The sequence below is a fragment of the Penicillium subrubescens genome (assembly GCF_028828155.1).
Source record: "Penicillium subrubescens strain IBT 31985 chromosome Unknown utg000010l_segment0_segment0, whole genome shotgun sequence".
Classification (NCBI taxonomy): Eukaryota; Fungi; Ascomycota; class Eurotiomycetes; order Eurotiales; family Aspergillaceae; genus Penicillium; species Penicillium subrubescens.
In genome coordinates, this window is record NW_026643160.1 from 1,099,779 (window position 1) to 1,125,746 (window position 25,968).

The 25,968-nt window shown below is 51.3% G+C and overlaps 10 protein-coding genes across 10 annotated transcripts; 4 read left to right on the forward strand and 6 right to left on the reverse strand.

Moving 5' to 3' along the window:
• Positions 1-64: 64 nt before the first annotated feature.
• On the forward strand, positions 65-2,651 carry N7473_011585 (ELMO/CED-12 family protein; the record flags this gene model as incomplete). The annotated part of the gene is made up of 3 exons (XM_057157524.1): positions 65-391; positions 510-1,887; positions 1,968-2,651. Coding segments are annotated over 3 exons (2,157 nt in total), but the record flags the coding sequence as incomplete, so codon positions are not given.
• A 28-nt stretch (positions 2,652-2,679) lies between these two features.
• Positions 2,680-5,486, forward strand: N7473_011586 (uncharacterized protein). Its single transcript, XM_057157525.1, has 2 exons — positions 2,680-3,536; positions 3,636-5,486. The coding sequence occupies exons 1-2, from the start codon at positions 2,811-2,813 to the stop codon at positions 5,424-5,426; spliced, it is 2,517 nt and encodes an 838-aa protein (XP_057003375.1). The 5' UTR covers positions 2,680-2,810; the 3' UTR covers positions 5,427-5,486.
• Positions 5,487-5,716: 230 nt separating this feature from the next.
• Positions 5,717-7,601, forward strand: N7473_011587 (uncharacterized protein). The gene is made up of 3 exons (XM_057157526.1): positions 5,717-6,251; positions 6,323-6,348; positions 6,408-7,601. Exons 1-3 carry the CDS (start codon positions 6,021-6,023, stop codon positions 7,426-7,428), a joined length of 1,278 nt encoding a protein of 425 aa, XP_057003376.1. The 5' UTR covers positions 5,717-6,020; the 3' UTR covers positions 7,429-7,601.
• A 180-nt stretch (positions 7,602-7,781) lies between these two features.
• On the reverse strand, positions 7,782-10,327 carry N7473_011588 (dynamin-related GTPase DNM1; the record flags this gene model as incomplete). The annotated part of the gene is made up of 3 exons (XM_057157527.1): positions 7,782-8,096; positions 8,170-10,158; positions 10,229-10,327. 3 exons carry the CDS (start codon positions 10,325-10,327, stop codon positions 7,782-7,784), a joined length of 2,403 nt encoding a protein of 800 aa, XP_057003377.1.
• Positions 10,328-10,864: 537 nt separating this feature from the next.
• On the reverse strand, positions 10,865-13,454 carry N7473_011589 (putative actin binding protein; the record flags this gene model as incomplete). Its single annotated transcript, XM_057157528.1, has 4 exons — positions 10,865-10,951; positions 11,028-12,938; positions 13,007-13,194; positions 13,259-13,454. 4 exons carry the CDS (start codon positions 13,452-13,454, stop codon positions 10,865-10,867), a joined length of 2,382 nt encoding a protein of 793 aa, XP_057003378.1.
• Positions 13,455-14,791: 1,337 nt separating this feature from the next.
• Positions 14,792-17,621, forward strand: N7473_011590 (uncharacterized protein; the record flags this gene model as incomplete). Its single annotated transcript, XM_057157529.1, has 3 exons — positions 14,792-16,204; positions 16,284-17,404; positions 17,483-17,621. The coding sequence occupies 3 exons, from the start codon at positions 14,792-14,794 to the stop codon at positions 17,619-17,621; spliced, it is 2,673 nt and encodes an 890-aa protein (XP_057003379.1).
• Positions 17,622-18,820: 1,199 nt separating this feature from the next.
• N7473_011591 (uncharacterized protein) lies at positions 18,821-20,641 on the reverse strand (the record flags this gene model as incomplete). Its single annotated transcript, XM_057157530.1, has 1 exon — positions 18,821-20,641. The coding sequence occupies one exon, from the start codon at positions 20,639-20,641 to the stop codon at positions 18,821-18,823; it is 1,821 nt and encodes a 606-aa protein (XP_057003380.1).
• Positions 20,642-22,521: 1,880 nt separating this feature from the next.
• On the reverse strand, positions 22,522-22,821 carry N7473_011592 (uncharacterized protein; the record flags this gene model as incomplete). Its single annotated transcript, XM_057157531.1, has 2 exons — positions 22,522-22,652; positions 22,707-22,821. The coding sequence occupies 2 exons, from the start codon at positions 22,819-22,821 to the stop codon at positions 22,522-22,524; spliced, it is 246 nt and encodes an 81-aa protein (XP_057003381.1).
• Positions 22,822-22,922: 101 nt separating this feature from the next.
• Positions 22,923-23,186, reverse strand: N7473_011593 (uncharacterized protein; the record flags this gene model as incomplete). Its single annotated transcript, XM_057157532.1, has 1 exon — positions 22,923-23,186. One exon carries the CDS (start codon positions 23,184-23,186, stop codon positions 22,923-22,925), a length of 264 nt encoding a protein of 87 aa, XP_057003382.1.
• Positions 23,187-23,208: 22 nt separating this feature from the next.
• On the reverse strand, positions 23,209-24,115 carry N7473_011594 (uncharacterized protein; the record flags this gene model as incomplete). The annotated part of the gene is made up of 4 exons (XM_057157533.1): positions 23,209-23,307; positions 23,382-23,483; positions 23,532-23,697; positions 23,754-24,115. 4 exons carry the CDS (start codon positions 24,113-24,115, stop codon positions 23,209-23,211), a joined length of 729 nt encoding a protein of 242 aa, XP_057003383.1.
• Positions 24,116-25,968: the final 1,853 nt, after the last annotated feature.

A 25,968-nucleotide genomic window follows, 5' to 3' on the forward strand; every position in this document is an offset into this window, starting at 1 on the left:
ATCTCGAATCTCGAACTTTGCCCCACAGCGCGCCCCCCCCTGATCCTCCCCCGAATCTCCACGCCATTTCTTCCCTTTCCCAGAACACCCCTACACGAACCTGGGGGAAGTGCCTACCACGACCATGGATACTGTCAATGTCGCTGAATTGGTGGAGCGTCTGGGCAGCGACGAGGATGCCGTGCGCAAAATGGCCGTCTTCAAGCTTCAGAGCAACATTGGCGACCCATCCTTTGCGGACATCTTTATTGTCGAGGGTGGATTGACGCGCTTGCGATATCTGACCTTGCACGCCAGTGGAAATACTCTTGCCTACAGTCTTACTAGTTTTGCGCGCTTGCTTGAGGTGGATAAGGGGTGGGAGTGTGTTGATCAGGAGTTGGTTGAACGAGTAAGACTACAACCCCAGCCTTGAATGTTACTTATGCTCCTCATTCTCTCATGGGATGGGTGCCTCTCAATTTGTCTGTTTTGAATTGCTAATCATCGTCTTGGTCGCATGTGAATAGATTGTCGAATTGATTGTCACCCACCCCCTCGTTAACATCCTCCGCGGCGCCATGTCCATTCTGGTCTCCATCGTCTCACATCCACACACGGGGAGTCGCGCCTCCGAAGCAGACCTGTTCGGCTTCCGGGCCCTCAAACCAGCCATTGCTATCTATCCCCAGTTCTTGGAGATGTTGGTGAGCCGGCTCTCCTCGGCCGACCACGCCTTGTGCGCCAATGCGCTTCAATTGATCAACTCCCTCATGCGCGACTCGATCACTTTCGACTCCGAGGCCGAGTGGCCCAAGTTTATTCAGAAACTGCAAGATCTCGGGGTGATTCGAGCGGTCTATGTCCTCATGCAGGACTCGGCTCTCCAGGATCTGGCACACCCGCTTCTCGAATTCCAGTCGCTTACAAAGGTGCTCCTTCGCAAGTGGAGGGATATTTCCCTGAACCAAGAGAAACCGGAACACCGGAGAGCACTTAAGGGGATCTACCTGGCTAGCAACCCGACAAAGGGTGGTGTTGAGGAGACCTCGGAAAATGGCGATGATACACGGCGCTCTAAGCGACACCAGCCGGATAAGTGGCGCCGGCTAGGGTTCGAGTCGGAGAGTCCGGCGGCTGAGTTCCATGAGGTGGGATTCTTGGGTATGATGGATTTGGCGGATTATGTCCGCAGCCACCAGGATGAGTTCCAGAAGATGCTTCTTGAGCAGTCTACCAAGCCAGCACGCCAGCGGTGTCCGATTGCTCGGGCCTCATTGGCTGTTACCTCGATCTTGTTCGAACACTTTGAAGTGGACAAGTCGGAGATGGATGAGTCAAAGAACTACATGATGTTGGAATCACGTTCCAACTTTGATAAGTTGTTCAAGCCTCTACTTCTCCACTGGACGCGATTGCATGTCGCAGGGTTGCAGGCCTTTTTCCGACTGTGGAAAGCTACTGCAGCGGAGTCTGAGGATCTGGATAAGCTTGTTGAGCTGGTTCGTATTCTGATCGAGTCTGTGGTGGGCGGTGCAGGTCGGACGAAGGATGTGCAGGATATAGAGGAGGAGTTGGCGAACTACGAGTATCATCGACTGCGCGAGCTGCAGATGGAGCTCCTCGAGCTCACCTATGAGGATGCATGGGGTCAGCACTTACTCCAGGTTCGCGAGGAACTCCACCATGAAGCTTTGCAGTTTGTCAAGGAACAGCGTATTCGTTGCTTGCTTCAGGGCGCCTGGTTTGCCCTGGAGCCTCCTTCCAAGGCGGAGACAGGGGCTGCTGCTCGATCCACTGCATCGGATCAGTATGTGCAGTTGTCTCATAACCGTAGGTATCTTCACTTTGGAGAGTTTGATTCGGTGAGCGATCGAGCGCCAGAGCTGGATGCGCTGCCAGACAAGAGTAAGCTATCAACCTTTCCCTTCTTATCACTCGTTTGCCAAGGTCCAGTGATGAACTGCGATGCTAATCTCTGCTTTTAGTTGATCTGTCAACCGTCTCCTCCGTAGTATCCAATGTCTCTACTGCCCCCGATAACGCCTCTTCAGCCACTGTGAAGACTGCACCTCGCCAGGCGTCTACAAAGATCACCATTCATGGCTACGCGCCGTCATCAACAGGGCATTCAAAGAGTCACGCCCATACACGGACGGGCAGCAAATCCACCCAGAAGGAAGTGGTTCTTCTGACTCTCCGACCCGCTTCCCACAGTGTGGCATCCGAGTGGCTAGACGGCCTCTTGATGCTCCTCAACCAGCAACCCATCACAGCCGAGACGACCAAACTGATTGACCTTGTCGGCAACTACGGGCTGAAGATTCGACTGCTTAACGTTCGATTTGACGATGCCACCTTTGCGGGTGAAGCTCCTCCTGTACCTGTACGGGACGGGCTGGATGAGGATTACTACTATGATGTCTTTGGTGGCGCATAGCCAAAGCTCATTAGAGCCTTTTTGAATCTTTCGCCCCTTTTTATCTCCTTTTATTTTGTCTGATGATGTTGGAATCCTGTCGATATACCTATACCCACTTTGGCTGGATGTGTAAGATTACACAATGAACCTTGGAACTGGAGTTGTGCTTTTGAGCGTGAAAAGGTATCTTAATATCAGGCTGTTGAATATGAATTACCGGGGAAATATTTATTAATTGCATAAATGGAACGACAATTGAGATTAAACCATTAACATTTCGGTGTACAGGATGTATGTAGCTGGCTGATATGCGGTGGACCCCAGCACTTGGCGTCATAAGCTTGCTTATCGGACGCGCACCAGTTCCTCCTACGCTTTCGTCTCCTCCTCTTCCCCTGGGCCTCCCATCATGGACGGTCGTCCATCAAAGAGACAACGCCGATCCACCCATTCAGAGGAAGATACACACAATAAACTAAAAGCACGATCTCCCTCCCTCGACCCATCAACGTCCACCACCGTTGCGCTATCATCACGTCCCAAAACCAAGAATCCTCGAACAACACGCGCAAGCCAAACCAAACCCACCCGAGCTCCATCCTCATCAGTATCGCCCAAAAAACCAAGCTCATCCCCTCAAACAACCAAATCAAAATCCCTCCACACCTTTTTCCAACCTGCAACCGACGCCCAGCGATGGTCGGCCCAGAAATTCGAGACCAAGCGGCCACTCGCGACTACCCCGGAAACGACCCTTGATGCGGATATAATTGAAGATGATTATGATTCCTATGATGAGATATTTACGCAGCATCTTGCGGTGGGAGGGAAGACGGAGACACAAATTGAGTCGCCCGTTGCTGCCCATGGTTCTAGCAAAACACGACGGCCGGCGCCGAAGAAGACGGCTGCGACACGGTCGAAAAGTCATATTTCCAAGCGCTTTGTAATGCCGCCCGAGCCGAAGAGTGGGGATCATCGACAATCGCCTGCTCCGGCTTCGGTGGAGGTAGATGGACGGCCGTGGGCGCAGCGATATGGTCCGGCGAATTTGGACGAGATTGCGGTTCATAAGAGGAAGGTGTCTGATGTGCGGAGATGGTTGGAGGATGCTTTTGCAGGGAGACGGAAAGAGGTTAGTGTGCTTGTTTGAGATTGTCTTGGATCGTCCTCTGCTTGTTGCGAGACAATGAGGGTATTTGATTGAGCTTCATTTACTAATGGTACGGAATAGAGGTTACTTGTCTTACGAGGCCCTGCAGGCAGCGGCAAAACCACCACTATTACACTCCTTTCCGAAGCCCTTGACTTCGACTTGATTGAATGGCGAAACCCATCGGTCTCGGAGTTTGCTGCTCAGGAATATGTTTCTGTGAGCGCTCACTTTGAGGAATTCCTCGGTCGTGGCGACCGGTTTGGAGGTCTAGATCTCGAGGACTCGGTTGAGTCTAGGGAAGGTCGTGATGCACAACCTCGAAGCCATCGCGTGCTTCTTATTGAAGAGTTTCCAACAATACTCAATCGAAACTCTTCCAGTCTTGCTGCGTTTCGGGCGTCTTTGCAGCGTTATCTTGCGGCTTCCACGGAGCAATCCTTGGGTGGGTGGATGCACCCGCCTATTGTGATGATCATTTCGGAAACGCTGCTAAGCTCGGCATCATCGATCTCTGATAACTTGACTGTGCATCGATTGCTCGGGCCTACCTTGTATAATCATATCGGCACGACTATCATCGACTTTAATTGCATTGCACCAACATTCATGCAGAAAGCCCTGCGATTGGTGCTGGAAAAAGAGGCCCAGACTTCCCAGCGCTCCCGGGTCCCGGGGTCCGCGGTTCTAGACAAAATTGCCGATATTGGAGACATACGCAGTGCCCTCTCTGCTCTTGAGTTTCTGTGTCTGAAAGGTGACCAAGCAGGGAAATGGAGCGGAAGTCTCACTAAATCCAAAAAGCCTCGGGGAGGATCTACCTTAACACTCATGGAGCAAGAGTCTCTGGAGATGATCTCCCAGCGAGAGGCAAGTCTTGGGATGTTCCATGCCGTGGGCAAAATTGCCTATAATAAACGCCTAGATCCCAGTCTAATGCCTAGTGATGTCCCAATCCCCCCATCACCACCAGACCATCTCTTTCATCACCGTCGCGTCAAGGTCTCACAGGTCGCAGTCAACGAGCTACTTGATGAGACAGGCACTGATGTCTCAACATTTATCAGTGCCCTGCATGAGAATTATCCACAGTCCTGCGATGGTGACTCCTTCACGGATAGTTTCAACGCATGCATTGAAGCGTTATCCGATTGTGATATTCTCAGCGCTGATCGCAGGCCCTTCCAGAGTGCAAGAACAGGCGTTGGAATCGGCGCTACTCCTTTCAATGCCGGTGTCGATATGCTCAGACAGGATGAGATCAGCTTCCAGGTTGCAGCTCGCGGGCTTCTATTTGCCCTTCCCTACCCGGTCAAAAGGAAACCGGCGTCGGTGGATGGACGAAAACCTGAGAGGCAGGCCTATCAGATGCTTTACCCAGCCTCACTGCGACTATGGAGGAGGACAGAGGAGATTGAGGGTCTGGTCGATTCATGTCTGAAACAAATGCTAGACCCTACTAGCGATTCACGCGTCCTTGCCCGCGGTACTGGCTCTACCGCCGAGTTTGGAGGTGTCAAGTCATGGAAAAATCTTCGACTCGGATACTCGGCTGTGGAGAAAAATGACGACTCTCTGCATTCGGCTGTGACCATGATGTCGCGGCTAGATGCATTGCTCCATCATTTGCCTTATATGGCCCAGATTCGTCGCAAAGAGCCTGATGGGTGGCATCTCAATCAAATCTCGAGCATTCAGGATGGTCGTCTGGACGAGAGAATGGATGACGATGATGATGACGATGAACTCGCGCCGACAGTGCCCCGATCTCGAGCTAATAACAGTTTTAACGCCAATGCATTTGGGTCTCCTGTGCCTGCGGCAGACGAGGAGAAACTGATTCTGAGTGATGATGATATTGTGGATGACTGAGCCTGTCTGATCTCAATTGTATATTAAGAACGACTTTGATATGAAGTATGAACATCTTTCCGGTCTATCTAGCCAGAAATCAAGGGAATCTTGATGTAAAAAGGGTACGAAGGCATCTATTGATCATAATTGTTACACTACAGGATCAGTCCGACCAACTACAATGAACCTAGTTCAGTAAAACGGACATCCCAGCGTAGTAAAAATGAAGCCTCTGAGTACTTCCGAACTTGATACTAACCATAGATTTAAGGTTAATCATCTTCATTTAAATTCCTAAATCAACCTGCCGTTGGCCCAAAAAGGAAATCTCGAAACGCCGCCCCGCCGATCTCATCTTCCTTCCTCCGCTTTTATTCTGACCACGTCACCTTCTGCAGGCCATTGAGATCCTGCACGGCCTCAAACAATATCGGTGAATTCAGGCTCCCACCGAGAACCAACGCGACAAAAAGACAAACTCGTCCTAAAACAATCCACGAACCCTCGAACCCCCCGACGCGCCGAGTAGGGCATTGCGGAGCAGATCCGTCCTCTCACGCGAGCCATTCGTCTCCTCCGCGCCCACCACGAATAACCGCGGGTCCACTCACGATGATCAACGATAACAATGCTGTGAAGCGGAGGCCGGATACCTATGCGACTGCGCAAGTTGGACGGCCTTCTGGTGGTGCCAATGGCCACGTAAATGGGTCTACGGCTAGCCAGTCGACCAAGGCGAAAAAGGATATGGGTGTGATGGCTGCGGTTGCGCATGCGACGGTGCCCTCCTGGGCTAATATGATTTTGATGGCTTCGCTTATTTTTGGAGGATGTTGTACAAATGTGAGTCTGTGGCGGAAATCTGGGATATTGAATTGATCTTGAGAGCGGGAGATGGCTGATATGTTGATTAGGTCTTTGCTCTCGAAGCTATCATCAAGTAAGTGTATCCGTGTATGCAAATGAGACACGACGAAACTAACATCCTTTTTCGCTTAGGGAGCAACCTACAGCAGGTCCCTTGATCACCTTCGCCCAATTCATTCTATGCGCCATCTTCACTCTCCCGCATTTCCTCTCCTTCTCAGCCGGTCCCCGCGCTCTATTCATGAGCCCTCGAGCAATCCCGCTCCGATCATGGATAATCTATACCGCGTACTTTGTCTCGGTCAACCTTTTGAACAATTGGGCCTTTGCATATAAGATCTCCGTCCCGCTCCATATCATTCTCCGATCTGGTGGGCCGGTGGCTTCCATGCTTGTTGGATACGCCTATAACGGGAGACGCTACTCCCGCGGCCAAATCCTCGCTGTGGCTTTGCTCACGGCGGGTGTTGCCGCCGCCGCGCTTGCCGATGCGCAGGCTAAGGGCCAGTCTATCGAGATCGGAGCCGTTGAGGACGTGACGTTGATGACTACGGCTACGGGATTCAGCATTCTTGCGCTGGCTATGATTCTGTCCGCGTTTCAGGGAATCTACGCAGACCGACTATATGGGAAGTATGGCCGTGATCATTGGAAGGAGGCTCTGTTTTACTCGCATTTCCTCTCGCTACCTTTGTTCTTGACCAGCTATCCGCAGCTATTATCGTCGTGGCGTGTCGTAGCATCCACTCCCTCGCTGCTTTCGACACTTTCTTCTCAGAATGTCAGCCAAACCTCGTCCAGCATATTGAACAACAATGTGTTCTCTATCATGGCGGCTGCTCAGAAATACCAATCGGTTGAATCCGTCCTCGACAAGATTCCAATTCAGGTAGCTTACCTGATTATGAATGCCTTGACGCAGTACGTCTGCATTCGGGGAGTGCACCTGTTGTCGGCCAAGTCTTCTTCCTTGACGGTCACGGTGGTTTTGAATATCCGCAAGCTCGTCTCTTTGCTGCTCTCAATCTACTTGTTTGGCAATGATTTGGCATCTGGCGTCCTTGTCGGGGCAGTTTTGGTTACTGTCGGGGGTGGTCTATATGGATTTGAAGGAGCGAGATTGAGGAAGACCAGGTTGAAGAAGACCCAGTGAGTATTACTGGGTCAAAGAAGCATAAGTTTGTTGGAAAGAGTCATTGAAAGAGTCAGCTCTGGCTAGCATATGCCCGGCCTAGTGCGATTCATCATATACCTACACTAGACTACATAGATATTCAAGCATACGAAGCGATGGGATTCATCAAAGGCAAGAAGAGACGATGATCCTCTGATCAAAAAAAAAGAAGAGAGACATAAGTATATCAAGAGCGCATGTGCATCAAAGGCCCAAAATAATTGTACATCCACGTAACTTGAACTGAAAATGAAATAAAAAGGAGACGGCCACGTCGCAAATACTCAAACAAGGTGCGAGATCTTTCCACCATCCAAGCCCATTCCTCGGGTCTATAGAACCTCGCCAACAATCTTGGCAGCTTCTTTGTAAGTCTCCAAGAGTCGCTCGCACTTCTCCCGCTCGGCCTTGATGCCATCATCCTCGTACAAGAGTTCACCGAAGAGATCCTCCTTGTACAGCTCACTGACTAGTCGGTTCTGCACAACGTCCTTGCTGTGGTTGACTAGTAGGTGCATGATAGCCTTGGGGACTTGATCGGCGATGGTCTCTCGCACGATATTGAAGTAGGAAGAAATGAGACGACGGATCAGCTCGGTTTCAAGGACCTCGCGTTCTGTTAGGGTTGGCTCAGCGTTTTCATGAGGCTAGTGGGGCGGAATCAGTCAGTTAAAGTCGAGATAACAATAGGATTTGATGGATAGGGAAGTGAACACTCACGAAGGCAGAAATATCACCACCATACTCGCTTGGAGGTGCTGGGTATTCGTCGGCGGGCATGACGGGTGACCGAACCTCCGGGCGACGAAGGCTCTGGCCAATGCTGGGTTCGCTGTGGTGAGCGACCGATCGGCTCAGGCCCGACTGAGCAGATGGGGGCGGGCTAGGAATACCGCCTTCCTTGCCAAAGAAATAGTTCAAGAACGAATCGCGAGTAGTGTGCGAGGCACCGAACCCGGCGGCGTGGTTCGCATGAGAGCCATTCAAAGTAGCAGCAATGCCATTTTCGGCCCCCCGTCCAATATGAGGCGACATGCTTCGCGCGCCTTTAGAGGATTGGTTCCGGATGGGAAGATTGTGAGACTTGGCTTCGGACTGTGCGTCCTCATCATCTGGTGTGCCGGCAGCACCATTAGCCGAGCCAAGCTCCTTCAGTCGGCGCTTCTCACGCTTTCGCTTTTCCTCGGCGAGGATGGCCTTCCGCTCCTCCTCCTGTCGGTTCTGAATAATCGAGTGCATTGCCGCTGCGGCACCGGGGAAGTTGGGATGGTTGGTGTTAATGTAGGCTCTCTGGATGGAGATCAGAGATTCTACATAGCCAGAGCAGGGGCCGAGTCGCTCACGGAGAAGGTCGGACACGACTTCAATGAGCTTGCCTTGCAGACGAGGGAACCGCAGGAGTTCCTGTGAGCCACAGGTGTGGCAGATCTTGATGAGCTCCTCATATACCAGTTCCACACACCGCTGAGCAGGCGACTCGAGCAGCTTGATCTGCGGTTTGACCAGAAGATCAAAGGCCAGCTCAGGCACGAACAGACTGGGTCGGGGACCCGTTGAGTTGCGGATGGCGGTTCTGATATCCGAAACTGTCAAGTTGTGTGTAGGGTCGATCGTCTCCAAAGAGTTTCCAAAGACCTCGTTGAAGATATAGTAGATTCGGGCACCACCGCATAGCTCCTTGGTTGAGATTTCAGAAGAGGTACCGTCAATGGATGAGATGAATGATGAGGCAAAGCGGGTCATGAGCTGCAGGATTAGAGATCCACGATGTTCCTTTCCGCTGAACTGCTTGTTTCCGTAGCTTGCCAACTCTTGCTGAGTCTGCCCCATCAGCGTGTTGAGACGTGCCTTGATATCGGGCAGGCGGTCCCGAATGTGCGCCATCAAAGTAGAGTTCAAGGTCTTTGCCAGGAATTGTGTCCCGCATCGGTTGGCCATGTTTCGATACGCGGGGTGATGACGGAAGAAGTCTGCTTCGGCGCGCAGAGCCTCCGAAAGCGATTTGCCAGACTGAATGTCTTGCTGCGAGCGATTAACCACACCGATGAAGCCCAGCTTCAACGGATATACGCGACCAGACAGGATGTCCATGGCATTAGTACCATGATCCATCAGATCCAATTTAGACAGAACTCCGATTGTCCTCCGGCCCATGGGGTCCACTTGACGGGCTAGCTTGAGCGCCTCCGAGTTGACCAAGTCCACATTGGCAGGGGACACGGCGAGAATGATACTGTTCGGCTTGGCAATATATTCTAAGATCAGAGTGCGGGTCTGCTTCTCGATATCGGACGGCTGGTCGCCAATCGGCACCTTGGTGAGACCCGGCAGGTCGACCAAGGTCAAGTTCAAGACGTGGGGAGAAAAGATCTTCAGGTTGATCGGCTGCCGGTTGATGCCCTTGTTGCTACCAGCAATGCGCGCTGTCTCTGCCTCAATCTCCTGCTTCACCATCAAGAAATCCTCGAACTTGCGACCAGGGAGGTGATGGAACTCCGCCCATTCGTTTTGGCCGGCCACGCTGGCGGGGGTGTGCGGGACGTGAACCTCGTCATGTTCGGGCCTGTCGGGGCGCTCGCTGGGGATGTTGATGAGTTGGAGGATCAAGGGACGCCGAGTAACGATTCCGCTACCGCGTGGTAAGAAGTCTCGTCCCACGATGTTCTCCAGAACGGACGACTTGCCAGACGATTGAGAACCGACCACGACCTGGGAGAGTCATTAGTTCCACGACGCGACTTGAACATGGGAGGGATCATCAAGGGGTATCATCTCTTACAATCTGAGGCAGATCAAGGGAATCATTGCCAATAGTGTTGAACACCAGGTCCTGGAGCTTGTTCACGGTGACCAGGAGGTCATCGCCCAACGACGCCATCTTGGCAGAACGCGAAGCCGATATCCACGAAGATCAAGGGGCAGCAGCTCACGAAGAGGGGGAGGATATCGGCAGAATCAGACTGCCCTCGGAGTTGCAAACGAAGATCACTCACAGACAGCCGGGCACGGAATCGGCCTCGGACCAGCACTTGTTTATGGGCGCTTTTGCATGGCACGTGATTTCCCACTGAAGGAGGATGGCAGCTTATGTAATGACACATGACGTCGGGGGCCCTCGTCTTTCAACGGCTCGGACATATATGAGAGTTTTACGCCTCAAGATGTTTATTCTATCTGCATATATGCCTAACTATGCTTCCAACCCTCACGACAGAGTCAGTGGCCAGGCACTGTCAATATACATAAGATTGGTAAAAGGCAAAGGACATCGGCAGCGTCCCCAGGCAAGTTGATTTTGAATAAAGAAGGTATTCGAGGCTCTTTTATATACACGGACACGCTTAGAATTTGCACGGGCTGAAAAAACATCCCCGTTGACTATTGAGGCAGCTCCTCATGACGCTAGAGAGGGGCGTCATTTATCCAGCTCAACATAGTTGGCCGGGAAGAGTCCTCGGGCACCACGGTACTCTCCAAGCCACCAGTCGTCGTCGGGGAATTCCTAATAACTGAGTTAGCGTGCGATACGAGAGACTAAAAGTGAAAAAAGAAAAGAAAAATGCACCGGAGACACATACCACGTTGAGAATCTTCGCTCCTTCGGGGAAGCTGAGTTCGTTATCCTCCGCGGCCTCATAGTCATACAGCGCGGTTGCAGTTGGCTCATGAGATCCTCCATTAGGTGTCGCTGCCTCTTGAACTGGGGCTGCGACAGGCTCTGGCTCCGGCTCTGCCACAGGTTCGGGGGCGTGATGAGCGGCAGCTGTATCAGCCTCATCACCATCCTCCACGATCTCAACGTAATTGCCAGGGAAAAGACCCCGCTCGCCACGGACGTTAACTCCTAGCCACCAGTCCTTGTCAACCATCTCAATCTCGGTCACTTCTTCGCCTTCACGAAGCTCGATTTCGTTGTCTTCGGCTTTCTCGTAGTCAAACTGAACAATGGCCCGAATGCCACCGGCTGCTTGTTCTCCAATGCCAGTCTCGACAGTAGCCTCGGCCGCAGCCCGGCCAAGATCATGATGAGTATCATCCTCCAGGTCCTTCTCATCGGGGACAGCCTCCTGGAGGCTCCGAATAGGCATGGCGGGGGGTGGAGAGTGCTGCTCTTCGTGGGCATCGGCCACGCTGCGACCCACGGGCATTGCCACACGGATAGGCGAGCTCTCACGGACAGGAGGGGTGGGAGGAGTTGGGGAGCGTGGCTGCGGGGGCGGCGTGGGCAGCACCTGCTGAGGCTCGGGAATGGGCTCCGGCTCCGGCTCAAACTCAGGCTCGGGCTCGGGCTCCTTTGGTTGAGCGGCTAGACCAGGCAGGGGAACCGGGCGACTGACTTGAGGGACTGGCGGCGCACCTTCGTGAGAGAATTGGCTACGAATATCGTGAACCTGTGATTCCGGCTCCGTCTCGGTTTCCTGGGGCTCGGAAGGTTCCGAGGCCTTGACATCCGCGGCCCGAGTCGAGCCAGCAGCATCCTGGACCGTCTGAACAGTGGCCCATGACTTTCCAGCATATGAGCTCTTCCACTCTCCCTGGCCACTGGTCTGGCTTTGAATGGGTTGCGGGGTTGGTTCCACCGCAGGAGCAGCTCCTCCGCGCTCCTTGGCCTTTCGCTCGGCCCACAGCTGGGCAGGAGTCTTGCCGCCTTGGTCCGCAAAGGTTCGACTAGCACTGCCAACCTGTATAGGAGCGTTGGCGGACGAGGCACCCAGGCCCACAGGAAGAGATGGCTTCGTGCCGAGGAACGATGGACCGGAGCCAAACTTGTTGGCAACCTTGGGCTTCGGAAGATCCGTGAGGCGCCCAGCAGCCAGGTTCGAGGCCGGACGCTCAGGCAACGATGTAGGCTCATTGCGGGGTGCCGGGGCGGGGGCAGCTCCAGTATCCGCGGTCTCTTCGGGTTTCTGCGCTCTGGCACGAATTGCAGCAATATCGACCTTGCCGATCGGCTCGTATGATCCCTTCACGGGAGCAGGGCGGTCATCCTTGAGCTGTCCAGATTCGGCTGCGTGTTTCCGGATAGCCGCAATGTCAACCTTGCCAATGGGCTGGTATCCTCCTCGGACGACATCGGCCTGCTCCTGGGTGGCTGGCGGAGGTACTTGACGGGCTGGCGATTGATTTTCCGACTTCAATTGCTGCAGGTTCACTCGAGTGGGTTGATAGGCGGGCTTCACTTTCTCGAGCTGCGTGCGAGTCACGGGTGGAGCATCGGGGCCCCAGCCATCATCATCGACTCTGGCGGAGGAGGTAGACGGAATGGTGCGAGCGACCGGGGTTGGGGCAATGCCACCAGACCGGGTGGGGGTAAAAACTGGCTTACTGGCGACCGGGGGGCGAGGGCCGGTCGAAGCGGACGTGGTCGAGGCCACAGGTGTCTGGGATTCGGCTGAGTATTTGGCACCCGAGGAATCTGCCACTCTTTGCACGATGCCTGCGGGGGAGAGGTCACCATCTGCCCGAGCTGTGATCTGGACATGGTACCCCTAAAACAGCGTTTCGCGTTACTAAGAGGATCGACTCGAGGGCATGTAGTTCAGATAGAGTTTCTCACATGTAGGAATTTGGAGATAGTAGCAAGGTGGCTGGTGAAATATCCCTTTGTCCGTTCCGGTACACCTTCACCACACCATGCGATGAGAACGTTCTTAGGCAACCCAGTGTTTGGGTCTGTCACCTTCACATAGGCAAATTGCACTCGACCTTCGGAGAATTCTTCAATGAGATCTTCCAGTTCACCATCTATGAAATGATTGTTAGCACAAAATGTTATTTCCCCGGCGGCTTTGAGGAAAGTAGAACCGACCTCCGGTGCTCTGGACCTTCAGGACACTCTCCTTATTACCCGCATCTTGTTGGAAGGCATTGACAAGCGGGGTTGAAACGGAGAAGACGGCCCAGTGGCCATAGGTGGGTGAACCAACGGGGAGTGTCGCATTGACGACCGACTGGTAGCTTTTCGAGATTGACGGGCCGTTGGTAGAGAGGTTCAGGGACGCCATGATGTCTGGCGGATACGGGCGGCAGTGAGGAGGGCTACCATACAGAAGAGACTGTTAGCAAGATGCGCATTCCTAACGTGAGTATCTGCGCAAGGAGTTATTGCGCAAATGGTGCGGATGCTGTGGTGTTGTGGAGAGCAGCTAGCAAAGGCCACGAGGAGAACAGAGTTGACGTAGGCGGCGAGGGAGGGGATGTTTTGTTTAGAGGGGAAGGGGGATCCAAACTGACGATGAGGAGAGAGGACGCCACCTAGATGATTGAAGAGGTAAAAGTTAGGAAGCAAGGATGTTCGAACCCAGATGAGAAGGGCACTGTAGTAATCAGAAGAGAGTTGAGTTAGGATGAAAGGTGGGAAGGTCGACCAGGAAGGTGGAGATGAACTTGGGGTGAGAAAAGGCGGGCGGTGTTTCTTAGGGGAGGAGGAATGACGGTCGCCTGGGAAGATGGCGGGGGGTCCACTTTGGAGCTCTTCGAGGTTTAGTGGCAGGCTTAGAGCTTGCGCAAGTGCACTTTAATTGAGTATGAATAAGAAGAACTCATTAAGTTAGTTATAGTATTGGTAGCAGGCAGCTATTTAAAAAGTAACCACTGAATATGTTCTAGGTAGGAGAGTTTCATTTATACTGAGTACATAGTAGTAGTAAACCTGAGGCACCGAACAAGGGTATATATACTGAAAGAGCAATCGGAGCGTGTAGCTATTTAGAGATCTAGATCTATTCTATTGTATTATATATAGTCTATAATAGTGGTCGAGAAGGTACGCTGTATCTGCAGTCTCCCATTACATAAAGTAAAAACATCGAACAAAGCAAGTACGTATGTTCTCTAGATCACTACAGTAGTAGTCTAAGACCTCCAAGTTCTCTCCATCCTATACCAAGTCGTATAGCATGCATTACTAAAGATTTTCTTCAACGCGACTTTTTGCTGGGGCTCCACTACGAAATAATAATAGGCTCAATTACCATTTGGTAGGGCACAGTAGTAGGCTGTAGAAGTATTACTCAATAATAATCGGGCGCTTTATCCTGCCCGTCTCACCGGTGGATCAGCATAGGCATCTTCTCCGCCTTTTAACCCAGAAAAAAAAAAAGAAAGATACTCCAACAATATTAATTCTTTGACTCATATACCAGCTGTCCTCCTACAGCTTTTCTCTCCTTATTCCCATGACGAAACCATAGACTCCAGAGTCTTTCACCGCTTCGCTTCTCTGCACGTCTTCCATCCCTGCCTCGCCCTGTCCGCCCGCAACGAAGCTCATTGATCCACTCGAGATCAGTACCTCTGGTCCCCCAAGACCCCCGCCCTTGTGCCACAGCCACTCGACATCATGTGCTCGTCCAGATCCGACAAGCTTAGTCCAATTCTCAATCCAAGCGTCGACAGGCGTGCGGATGGGGTTTCTCCTGGGGACTCCGGCGAGGAGGACTCTACGGGCTTCGCGACCCATGAAACCCCAGAGGACCCCCAGGACGAGGCGACGGATATTTTACCACGAGATCTTCAGCAAAAGACGGCCACATATGACTACGCCTTCGAGAAGTCCTTGAGCCACGCCGAGGCGAAGCTGTTCTATCAGCATCACCAGCTGTCGTCAGCCTCGAAGGGAGACTCACCAGCCAGCCCTATACCCTCAGGACGCATAGCGGTCGATTCATACGATTCCAAGGTGACGACAGCTGGAACCAGCCCTCTGCAGCAGGGCCAGGTCGCGAGGGAATCTTCGATGGGAGGCGACGAATGGCACCTTGGACCCTCGTTTCCACACGACGAGGCCAGTGCAGCAGCATTGCAGGCTCAAAACAGCCAGTTGGCCGCAGACCTCTCCGCGCGCAACCACGCTATGCCCCTAGGTGGTGCCAATCCCTCCGCCCACGGAGCATATCTCACCGCAACGCCAAATGCGGAGGGAAATCAAGGCTTGGGTCTGGGCATTGGGTTGTCCCAGGGTGCAGCTGGGTTTGCGCCTGGAGGCGATGCCGTCACATCGGAGCTGAACGCTATCTACCGCAAGATTAAGGGCCTTCTTGAACGACGGTCAAAATACATGGCGCTGTCCCTTCAACGGTCCGAAGATGACCCAAGAAACAAACCGGAATGGGAAATTTACCCTCCACCTCCCGAGCCCGCCTGGGATGAAGGCAAGGAGTACCAGCCCGGTAATGCTGGAGGCCCCTCTGATCTAGTAGGCAAGAAACGTAAAATGGGTGAGGATATCGGCGAAGACTTTGACATCAAGGAACTGGAGCCCCTTCCGAAACAATCCTCCTGGACATATCGTCTCGATGGAAACAGCGTTTATCAAGTATATGAGTCGGAGACGGCTGCAGATCAACAAGAACCTTTGGTGCAAATTCCTTCTCTGCGTGACTTCTATATGGATCTGGACGCCGTGGTAGATGTGTCCACCGACGGGCCCACCAAAAGTTTCGCCTTCAAGCGTCTGTCGTATTTGGAGGGCAAGTTCCAACTCTACGCACTACTCAACGAGTACCAGGAAATCGCGGACAGCAAGAAAGTGCCGCATCGTGACTTCTACAATGTGCGCAAAGTGGACACTCACGTCCATCACTCGGCTTGCATGAACCAGAAACATCTCCTTCGCTTCATCAAAAGCAAAATGCGCAAATCTCCCGATGAAGTGGTCCTCTTTCGAGATGGAAAGCATCTCACGCTGCGCGAGGTCTTTGAAAGTATCAACCTGACGGCCTATGACTTGAGTATTGATACTCTAGATATGCATGTAAGGTCCCCTGGAACGCCCCAAATTCAAACTCGGAGGGCCGTGTTGTGTTTCTTCCTGTACTGATCGATGATTCTAGGCCCACACCGATTCATTCCATCGGTTCGACAAATTCAACCTCAAATATAACCCGGTTGGTGAATCCCGCCTCCGCGAAATCTTTTTGAAGACCGACAACTACATCAAGGGTCGGTATTTGGCGGAAATCACCAAGGAGGTAATCTCGGACCTGGAATCCAGCAAGTACCAAATGGTTGAATGGCGAATTTCGATCTATGGACGATCCATTCAGGAATGGGATAAGCTTGCTGCCTGGGTGGTAGACAACAAGCTGTTCTCCCCCAATGTTCGATGGCTGATCCAGGTTCCTCGCCTGTACGACGTGTACAAGTCGAGCGGGATGATGGAGAACTTCGAGCAGGTCATCACGAACGTGTTCCAGCCATTGTTTGAAGTGACCAAGGACCCCTCCAGTCACCCTAAGCTTCATGTCTTCCTTCAACGAGTGGTCGGATTCGATAGTGTCGACGATGAGAGCAAGGCGGAGCGCCGATTCTACCGCAAGTATCCCATTCCCCGCGAGTGGGGTACCAAGCAGAATCCGCCTTACAGCTATTGGATCTACTTCATGTTTGCCAATATTGCTTCTCTCAACAATTGGCGCCAGCGCCGAGGATTCAACACTTTCGTCCTTCGGCCGCACTGCGGTGAGGCTGGTGATCCCGATCATCTGGCCGTCGGCTTCCTGTGCTGCCACAGCATCAGCCATGGAATCCTGTTGCGCAAGGTGCCTCTCCTGCAATATCTCTACTACCTGGACCAGATCGGCATCGCCATGTCACCCCTCAGTAACAACGCATTGTTCTTGACGTACGACAAGAACCCGTGTGCCAGCTTCTTCAAGCGTGGGCTCAACGTGTCCTTGTCCACCGATGATCCTCTGCAGTTTGCTTTCACAAAAGAGCCTCTGATTGAGGAATATTCGGTAGCTGCCCAGATCTACAAGTTCAGCGCGGTCGATATGTGTGAGCTCGCGAAGCACTCCGTCGATCAAAGTGGATTTGAACTGTCTTTGAAGAAGAGATGGCTGGGCTCGAACTGCGGTTCCCCTGGCGTGGCTGGCAACAATGTGGCGAAGAGCAATGTGCCTGACATTCGAGAGGCATTCCGGCATGAAACTCTGCTCGCAGAACTTTCCCTGTAAGCTCTTACCCAGATCTGAAATAATGCAAGAAGAAGCCCGTGCCTCCTGAAACGATACTAATCCGTCGGTACTAGGATCGAGCGCTATTCTCAAGGCTCGGTCACGGATGAGCGAAATGCTCTGGCTCCCGGTTTACTCCACACCGCTAATCAGGCAGCTTTGAAGCCTACATACTCGCCATCATCCAAGAATGGTGCTACGTCCCTAGCCTAAAGTCGCTCGAAGACTGGCAGTTCCACTTACACCGAGCGACTTGGGTAGTCTCTTCGGAAACAGCCCGTGGACTAAAGACATGGCCCGCGTCTCCCCAACGATTACAGGGATCATTTACGTTTTGATTCATAAATTACCGCTCAAGACACGCCGAAATTTCCACACCCCACACCTATCATCGCCCCATTTTGCGGGGGCTGACCTGGCAACATCAATCGGCGGCAACCCCGCCGCTGGCACGAGCCCCTTTACCGGAGCAGAAGATCTTCCCGGGCATCGTTCATGAAACGGTTCGAAGAGGAACTTTACTCGGTCAAACAGCCTGTAGTAGAGGCATTGACTACGATTTACTAAAAAGGACGACAAACATACTTGAGCTCTCCCTTTTGGGTTTGTCAGAATTCTGTCTATATCTCATCGGATGAAAAAGACACGTCTTCTCAGATTTCGGGCTGATTAAAAAAACGACAAGAAAATGGCTGTTCCCCAGATAGAAGAGAATTGTTTCTAGAGCCTCGAATACATGATCCTTATCTTGTCTGTCAATCTCATGACGAAAAATGTACTAATCGTTGGCATCTTCGATCGCTAGAGGGTCACCTGGTGTCAGTGATAGCGACCGATTGTAGTTGTTTCCTTCATAATAATAGGCTTTCCTTGAACAAGATAAAGTATTAGAAGGCTCATTGGTAGTTTTAGTGCATTTATCGCATGAAACGCATTGTTATCAATGATCGACCGGATGCTGTAAGTTTCATCTAAGCCCAGATCGATCCACGATGTTAAACTTTATACTACTGTTGCAGCACTGGACAGGCCTTGATGGTGTTATGATTGGGTATAACCGCAAGACTTGATCGCGTAACCCTTCCGATAGCTCTATGTTCCAGTAATATTTACGTAGACAATAGGCCTTGTACTATCATCGTTTACATCATGGGGAGGGACCTCAGAGTGAATGATGCTTTCCATTGAATACGGTGGAACAGAAGAAAAAGACGCACACAATGCAAGCCCCCCTGGTAAAATGGGGCAACGGCAGAAGGTATACGGGATGGTTATCTATATGCTGTACCTTGAAGAAGTCTAGAGCACTGACCATAGAAACACGAAGAAACGGGACAAGATAAGAAACAACAACAATAGAAGAAGTGTAAGCCACTCCTCCAACACCAGCAGAAACTATCTCGCAGGCACTTTCAAATCGCCCAGCTCCCTCTCCGCTCCGGAACCCCCCAGGCCTCAAGGCCTAGTTCATCTTCTACCATGTTCGGCTGCTGGCGAGCCCATTCGTGGATATAAAGACGTAAAGCTTTCCATCGAACACACCCAACTGCCATACTATCAGCCGGTGCTACAACGTAGCCCTGAGCATCGGCACAAAGATCATCTCGCCGCAATTCTTCAAGAGCAATTCCTGAGATCTTGCTAAGCTCGTGGTCATAATATCGGGCGACGCACGGATAGCCTAGAGACAGATAATTGTAGATCTGCGTCACAAAGCCATCATTGAATTCGGCATCGAGTTTCCGTCTTGGGAGACAAGAAGTCGTGCCTTTGGGCAGTTGCCTACTTGAATCTCTCGAGTCCGCATGAGACTCCAACGGGGGACTGGGTGTGAAGTTGAATTCTTCACATTGAATCATTGGTGTCATGATCCCCGTCATTGCTTGTGGGTCTCGCTCGAAACCCTCATCCTTACGACATGTACCCATCCAAAGGCCTAATCCGCGCCCCTCATCGGGCTCAGCTCCCGCACACCAAAGACCACCACAGTCGTTACACGGGCCCTCCTGGCCCTGGACATTGGTCTCAGACGAGGATTCCTCGCAAAGAGTTCCTTCTGGCGACAAACTTTGGGGTAGAACAATATCAGCACCTAGCATTGGTGGACTAGGGCCATATTTTCTGGTGGCTGCGTTGTGATTGGGAGAGAAGTCCAGGTTCTTATTTGAAGCAACCATGACTCGAAGTCGTTGTTCAGCCTCCTCCTTATGTTGACGCATATACTCCAGCTCCCAGGAAAGGTCTGCCGAGGATTGCCGGCGAGACTTAATGTGATGTGGCTGCGGATAAACCAGATAATCGTCATCTCCTGAATCTCCTCCTTCCTCATCAATAGCAAAATGGTCAACAGGCTGGTAGACCTGCTCATTCGGAAAGGCAGCAAGTGCCTGCTCTTTCAGCTCTTTCTGTGCCGATCGAGCGGCCAGAGACAACAGATACTTTGAAAATTCACTTGGACGGCTTTCCGGATTCCAAGGATCTTCTTGCTGAGACTGCACTGGCTTCACCGACGACCGTCCGAGAGATGAGGAAGGCCATGGCGTTTCGCAAGGCGTATCTGAAGTTTCACTCTCATCTGATGGGATTGAAGGAAGATCAGGGACTCGAAAGGAGTGCCTCCGTGTTTCATGCCGACGAAGAAGATTCGCGTATGAAAATCTAGACTCCGGGACATCGAATGAGGCACTGCGATTAGGGGCCAGACGAGCTAGAGGGCCTTGCCTCTCTACCGGGAGTTCCAAGCTGCCCTGTACTGGATCAAAGTTGACAGATCGTCGATAAGAGGGGCCAACTTGTGGCCCTTTGACCGAGCGATGGTCAGTTTCAAGAAGCTCGGGCTTGAATCGTCTTGGTCTGGAGCCGGTGACGCCTTGGTTACTAGCCTTGCTAGTTTCTATGGGTTGTGGTAAGAATCTCCGGGGAGGATCGTCCGCTCGGTGGGATTGTGGCTCCGCTTGCTCCGAGGAGTTGGTCACCTCATTTCGGAGGCTTCCTGACCTCGGAGATCGACGGTCGTCTGGCGAGGCATTCTGTGTTTGGACACTCCGAGAGGATGTCTCTATCGGCTGTGCGAGGAATCTCCGCGGCCGCGGATGGGGGGTATCTTCTTTTTGGAGGGTTGATTCAATTTCCTGCTGTCGAGCTACCTCCCGTGAAGGTGGGGTTTCTTTGTGATCATTATCAGGTTCGATCGTAGACGAGTGAGACTGGGTCGCGGAAGACCGAGGGCCCATTTTCGACGACCACTGTGCGACCCGGCGCCACTAGCACCATGCTCTTAGTGCGTGGCCTTCTGCCCGCTCATCGGTGAGAAGCGCACTCTTCGGGGCTGTATAATAACGATCACGTTGGCTTAAGCGAAGGGTGGGCTGGGCTGGGTTGTAACAACGGGACCGGACCGATCGGCGATATGATAGCGACAAAGAGGAGGGAAGCTTTCAGGGATTGTCGAGAACGAAGTGCTAAATGCAGAGCTCACAATATCGTAGCTCTCTAAATAATCTGAGTCATCAAGGTGTAAAGGTGACAAAGGAGTTAGAATAATTTCGGGGGATGTGGACTGTTGACGACCTTGGGAAGCTTGAGTGGAGGTGGTGGTGGAGGTGAGGAAGAGGGGCGTCGGTGTGAGTTCCTCCGTCCAATCAGAGACACTGGGAAGGAGTCTCTATCTATCCACCTATCTATAGGTTGAACGATCGAATTTCTATAGATAGACTACATACGAGACTTGATCCACCGGGCCAAGGAAAAAAAAGGAAGGAAGAAAAAGAAATACTTCAGTTCAAGACCGGTCGAGCGTTTTCGCTTCGCTAGTACCTTTACGTCCACAACGTCACGCCGAAATTGGCCGCCTCCGCAGTCCCCGTTTATTTATCAGAAACCTGTAGTGAGTTAACTAAGTAACTATGTATAACTAACTTAGGTAACTAACTAACTTAGCTAAATCTGGGCAAGATATTAGTCACTATTTTCACACTCTAGAGTAAGAGGAAGGAAGCTATCTCACTGTCAAGATGTTCCGACGAGCTTCTGGCTCTCTGGCTATGTAGAATTGACGATCAACTCCTATTACCAAACCTGGATGGATGTTTCCTCGATTTGTGGGAAGACGGTTCGGTCCGGGGTCAGAATGAAGGTACCAGATACTTATATAGGAGCTTACCCGCTAGAAGAAATCTGATTGCAATTAATAAGGACCGAACATTGCGCGCATTTCCCTGCGCTCTTGCAAGGTTCTCATCGTTTAACGCCACAAAGTCCTTCTGTTTCTTCACGGTATATGTATGTGTTCTGTTCATTGCGGATTGTAGCCTACGGGAGATGCTAGGCTCTATAGAAACTGTTATGATAATCTAGTGAATCAAAGTGATGATGGGTGATAATCTATGTCGCTAGTTTGAATCAATATTCGTTTACAACACTGACGAAGACTAAAAGCGATGTTCCATGTATTTCTGTCAACTCGTAGACACGGTCAAAGTCGTCACTCGGGGTACATGATTTTTACGGGTTGGAAGCCCAACTATTAAATAATTTCCGCCGGTTGGTGAAACTTTGTCCTCCTCTTTAGTTACGTTTACATGATCGTAACGAATATATTCAACGTCGCCGTGGTATCTTACGAAGCTGAAGTCAATTACGATTGCTTTGCTATACCCTAAATGGAGGAAATCATTGCGCTCGGGCGTGAACCGGGTAACGACTCTGTCAAAAGGCTGTTCATCGTAGGCATTCGCAAGAAATCCGACCTCGAACATGGAATCTGGATCGTGAGACTCCATTATTGTGTGTCTGACTAAGACAATACTACGCGGAAAGAGAGAGAAATGGAGAGACACAGAAGACAGAGAGAACTATGCGGGGGTTTCAATATAGACAGAATGACAGGTTGACTAGATGACAGTACGACTCAGGAACAAGAGTAGTGTAGCTCAAGGAGTCAACCCTCCATATCCCATAACAGAGGGTGTAGTCTACCTAATCTTTGTCCAGTATTGGAATCAAGCACGGCGATAGATCGAGTTCAATTGACCACTTAAGTGACCGCCGACTATTGACTATTTCAGTATCCCCCTCCGGACTTGCTTGATACAGTGGATTATTCACAATCACTTCAATTTTCCTTCTTCGGACCGTCCGGCATATACCCATCGTCAAACCAATCCTGGACCGCCGCAACAGCCTTCCGCGCACTCTCGACAACGGAGGCATCGATCAAAGACATGCGATGAATCTTCAGGATCGCTGTACAAAGCTGATCTTCGATCTTTCAATTCATACGATGGTATGAAGGCTCACCGATGCCCATTAGCTCCGTAAAGGCAGCTTCCAAGGGATCCTCGAGGGATATAATTCGACCGGACACGTCTGTCTCAGTCCCGTTAATCATCAATGTCAGCACACGAATGATCATCTCAGCTTTACTGATCTCACGATCAACCGAGTATCGGCCTTTTTGGATGCGGTTTAGCTAGGTCTACCGAGCTTGGAGATCTGTGACAACATTTACAGAGATTAGGTAGGTTTCAGAGGCCACATCTGCGGGGCTTTGGTTTGCTTCCAGGGCTGATATATGTCTGCGAAGCAAGTCTTTGTACCAGTTTGCGCCGCCCTATAGTATTCTTCATCGGACTGGTCACTAAGAGAGGCGACACGGCCGGGAACACATACTTCAATCTTGGGATCTGCGGTATGCGTATCCTCCTCCGCACTGGTCTCCTTGTCCTTTGCAACGAGCTGGCCCTGGGCACTCTGGTAAGTCTTTTGGTTGGTAAACATCTTCTCCACCGCCGGTTGGAGCTCAGATTTTATCTATCGTATCTAGCCCAGAGTGTTCAGCAGCAGTTTCTTCGGCGAATTTGGTTTTCGGGTCGTTTAATTTCTGCTCGAGCTCAGTCACCTAGATATTGGTAGTAATGTTAGCTCATTCAAGCTCTTATCAGCTTGTAAATTCCACTCGGTAAAGCTAGGTACCTGGCTGAGAATGGAGTCGCCGTTTTCATCGTCCTTAATAGTCTGTATCTCATTTCCAATAGGTTCGGCTGCGGCCTGAATAATGGCCTTGCGCTTCTTGTTCTATCGCACTGCTGAATCCGGCTCAAGAAGGTATAACCGATCCTATACGGCACGTATATCCTGCCTCCATTTATCTAGATAACCATCCTCTCCCGGTGGTGCAGGGTTAAGCAGATCCACACCGTCATGCTTCTGGTCGCCTAACCGATGCTTGATCTGGTCTTCTGAAATCTTGCTATCGCCTGCCAGAATTTGCTCAACGGCCATAGCAATACTAAAGAAAGAAAGAGTCAGTTAGCTCAGCGACGCACGAATGATGACATAATGTACTCATCCCATTGATCCGTAGCGTCCTTCAATATAGACTCATCCAGGTGACGACGTTGAAATTCTTTGCTGACTGCGCTCACTTGGGACCAGGTAATTGATATTTCGTCGTCACTTGACCGTCTCTGATTGACACCAACCATTTTAAAGGTCTCCTCAGCAGTGATACCCGTGATAGCTGGAAGCTCCGCCTTCAGGGCTCTGTAAATAGCAATCTCTGCCACTACATTTTTCATGGTCAGATCACTAACAAAGTGATCAGTGGTAGATTTGGCGACCAATCCGGCCATGAGGGACAGGGCCGGTGTATAAGCTGCCCTAGCCTTCCCAAAGAGGGTTCGAGATAGCAGAACGCCACAAGCCATGACAGCAGTGAATACGCATTGCACCTTGGCTCGCGTGTCCTTGTTCTTCCATCACCGGTGGTTAGCCGAGGCTTACGGTATTAAAAGAACTATTGGCAAAGGAGGTGGGATGTTGACACACGAATAGCTCTTCTTCTCCCGCCACGGCAAAGGCGACATTCAGTATGCCTAATTGAAGCTTGTCACGGACAGCGTCTGGATGGTCCTCAACATTATCAGGGGATGTCCTAAAATTTGGATTTCAGTATATTATATGGTGTTTATTTGGTGGCTTGCCAACTTACGACGGTTCTGTTGAAAATTCCCCTTCAGAGTTGCTGAGACTTCTCAGAGGTAGGCTTCGAAATCACTAGTACAAGGCGAGTCTGCCTCTCTCTTCTCGCCACGGATCAAACACTCATCATTTTCCAGAAATGGCCGGAGCCTAGAAACCACCCAGCGTGATGGGTCATCGCCCATAGGCCGCAAAAACCCGGAGTCCGGGGAGTAACCATCACCAACAAACTCACAGTCATCAGCCAGAGATATCTGAGACATGGCCAAATTTCCATTCGGTGCGATCTAAAGCGTTCTTAGTGAGCCCTGGTCCTGATCACCATAGCTAAATGCTGCTCCGGAGGTCATAAGATATTCGGACCTGCTCATGTCGAGTATTAACAACAGAGAAAATGCTACCGCCACGCAGTCTAGCATTGGAGAAGCAGGCTAGTGAACGGCACCACATACCAGGTTTCTGAAATCAGCTCCCCATTGTCATATCTGAAGAGAACGTCGAGATAGATGGACGTTTCCTAACCGCCGTACTCCTCTAAGAGCTTGCCACGCAAAACCGAGCCGGCATAGAGGGTGAGACTGCCAGGCACAAAACGCGATTGCAGCGTGTAACCTTGGTTAGATGCACTGTTATCTTCTCGAGTGTCGAACCCCTTACAGCCTTCGGTAATGCCAAGAACATTCTCAAGGGCCACAGAACTAAGATGCCAATAGCTGCGGTTATCAGTCTGGAATTCTACATGTAATTCTGTCTCGTTTGAGTCAATGTCCCGATCAAGCCAAAGATGCCTAGCACTGGTCGAGAAAATCATCTTGAGCTACCTGTCGCGTTGTTTTTTGTAGGTAAAACCCTAGAAAGGTGGAAAGTTTCTGGTAATTTATATTGACTCCAAGCATGAGCCCCTCGCCCGTCCAAATGATCAAGGTGGTGCCGACGCGCGATACTCCCTCCCAAAAACACAAGGCCACAAGCCTTTAGCTGTCCTCAGCCAGCCTCTTGAATGCAGCTGCCCCTGAAATAAGCTAGTTATCTGTTCATTGCAACCTGGTAGCCGCTAAACAGTGTTGACAGCGCCCACGGCACTGCTGGCACAGGAAGCGAAGAGAGAAGAGGGAGACTGAGTCAATTGGTCTATCTAGAACAGGGAGACGAAGACGACTAGGAAAGAAAGAAGAAGTAGAAGAGAACAGAACAGGGTCTATAAGGCCCTGAAGCACAAAGGAAAAGAACAAGCCTGGTCCTGGCAGGAAATCCCCAGCCTGCTTCATGCAGAGCCAAAGAAGACGACAAACCCTGCAAACCCTATCGAGGTTAAAGTGGATCGAGTCATCAAGTGTCAGTATAGATCCAAGCCAGGGTAATGAGGAGTCAAAGACAGCCCCTTAATCCGAAGGAATTCTTGAATGGCAAAAATTTCCATTGCCTAATTAGGATCTGTATCAATACGACCTATACATCCGAAGTCTATCAGGATGGGCTTGTGTAACTCCCACGTTACTCTCAGGCTTAGCCAGCCACACTGGCGCTTCAAACAACCCACACAGTGTCCCTTGTCAACACAGTCACCGTTCAAAAAGAT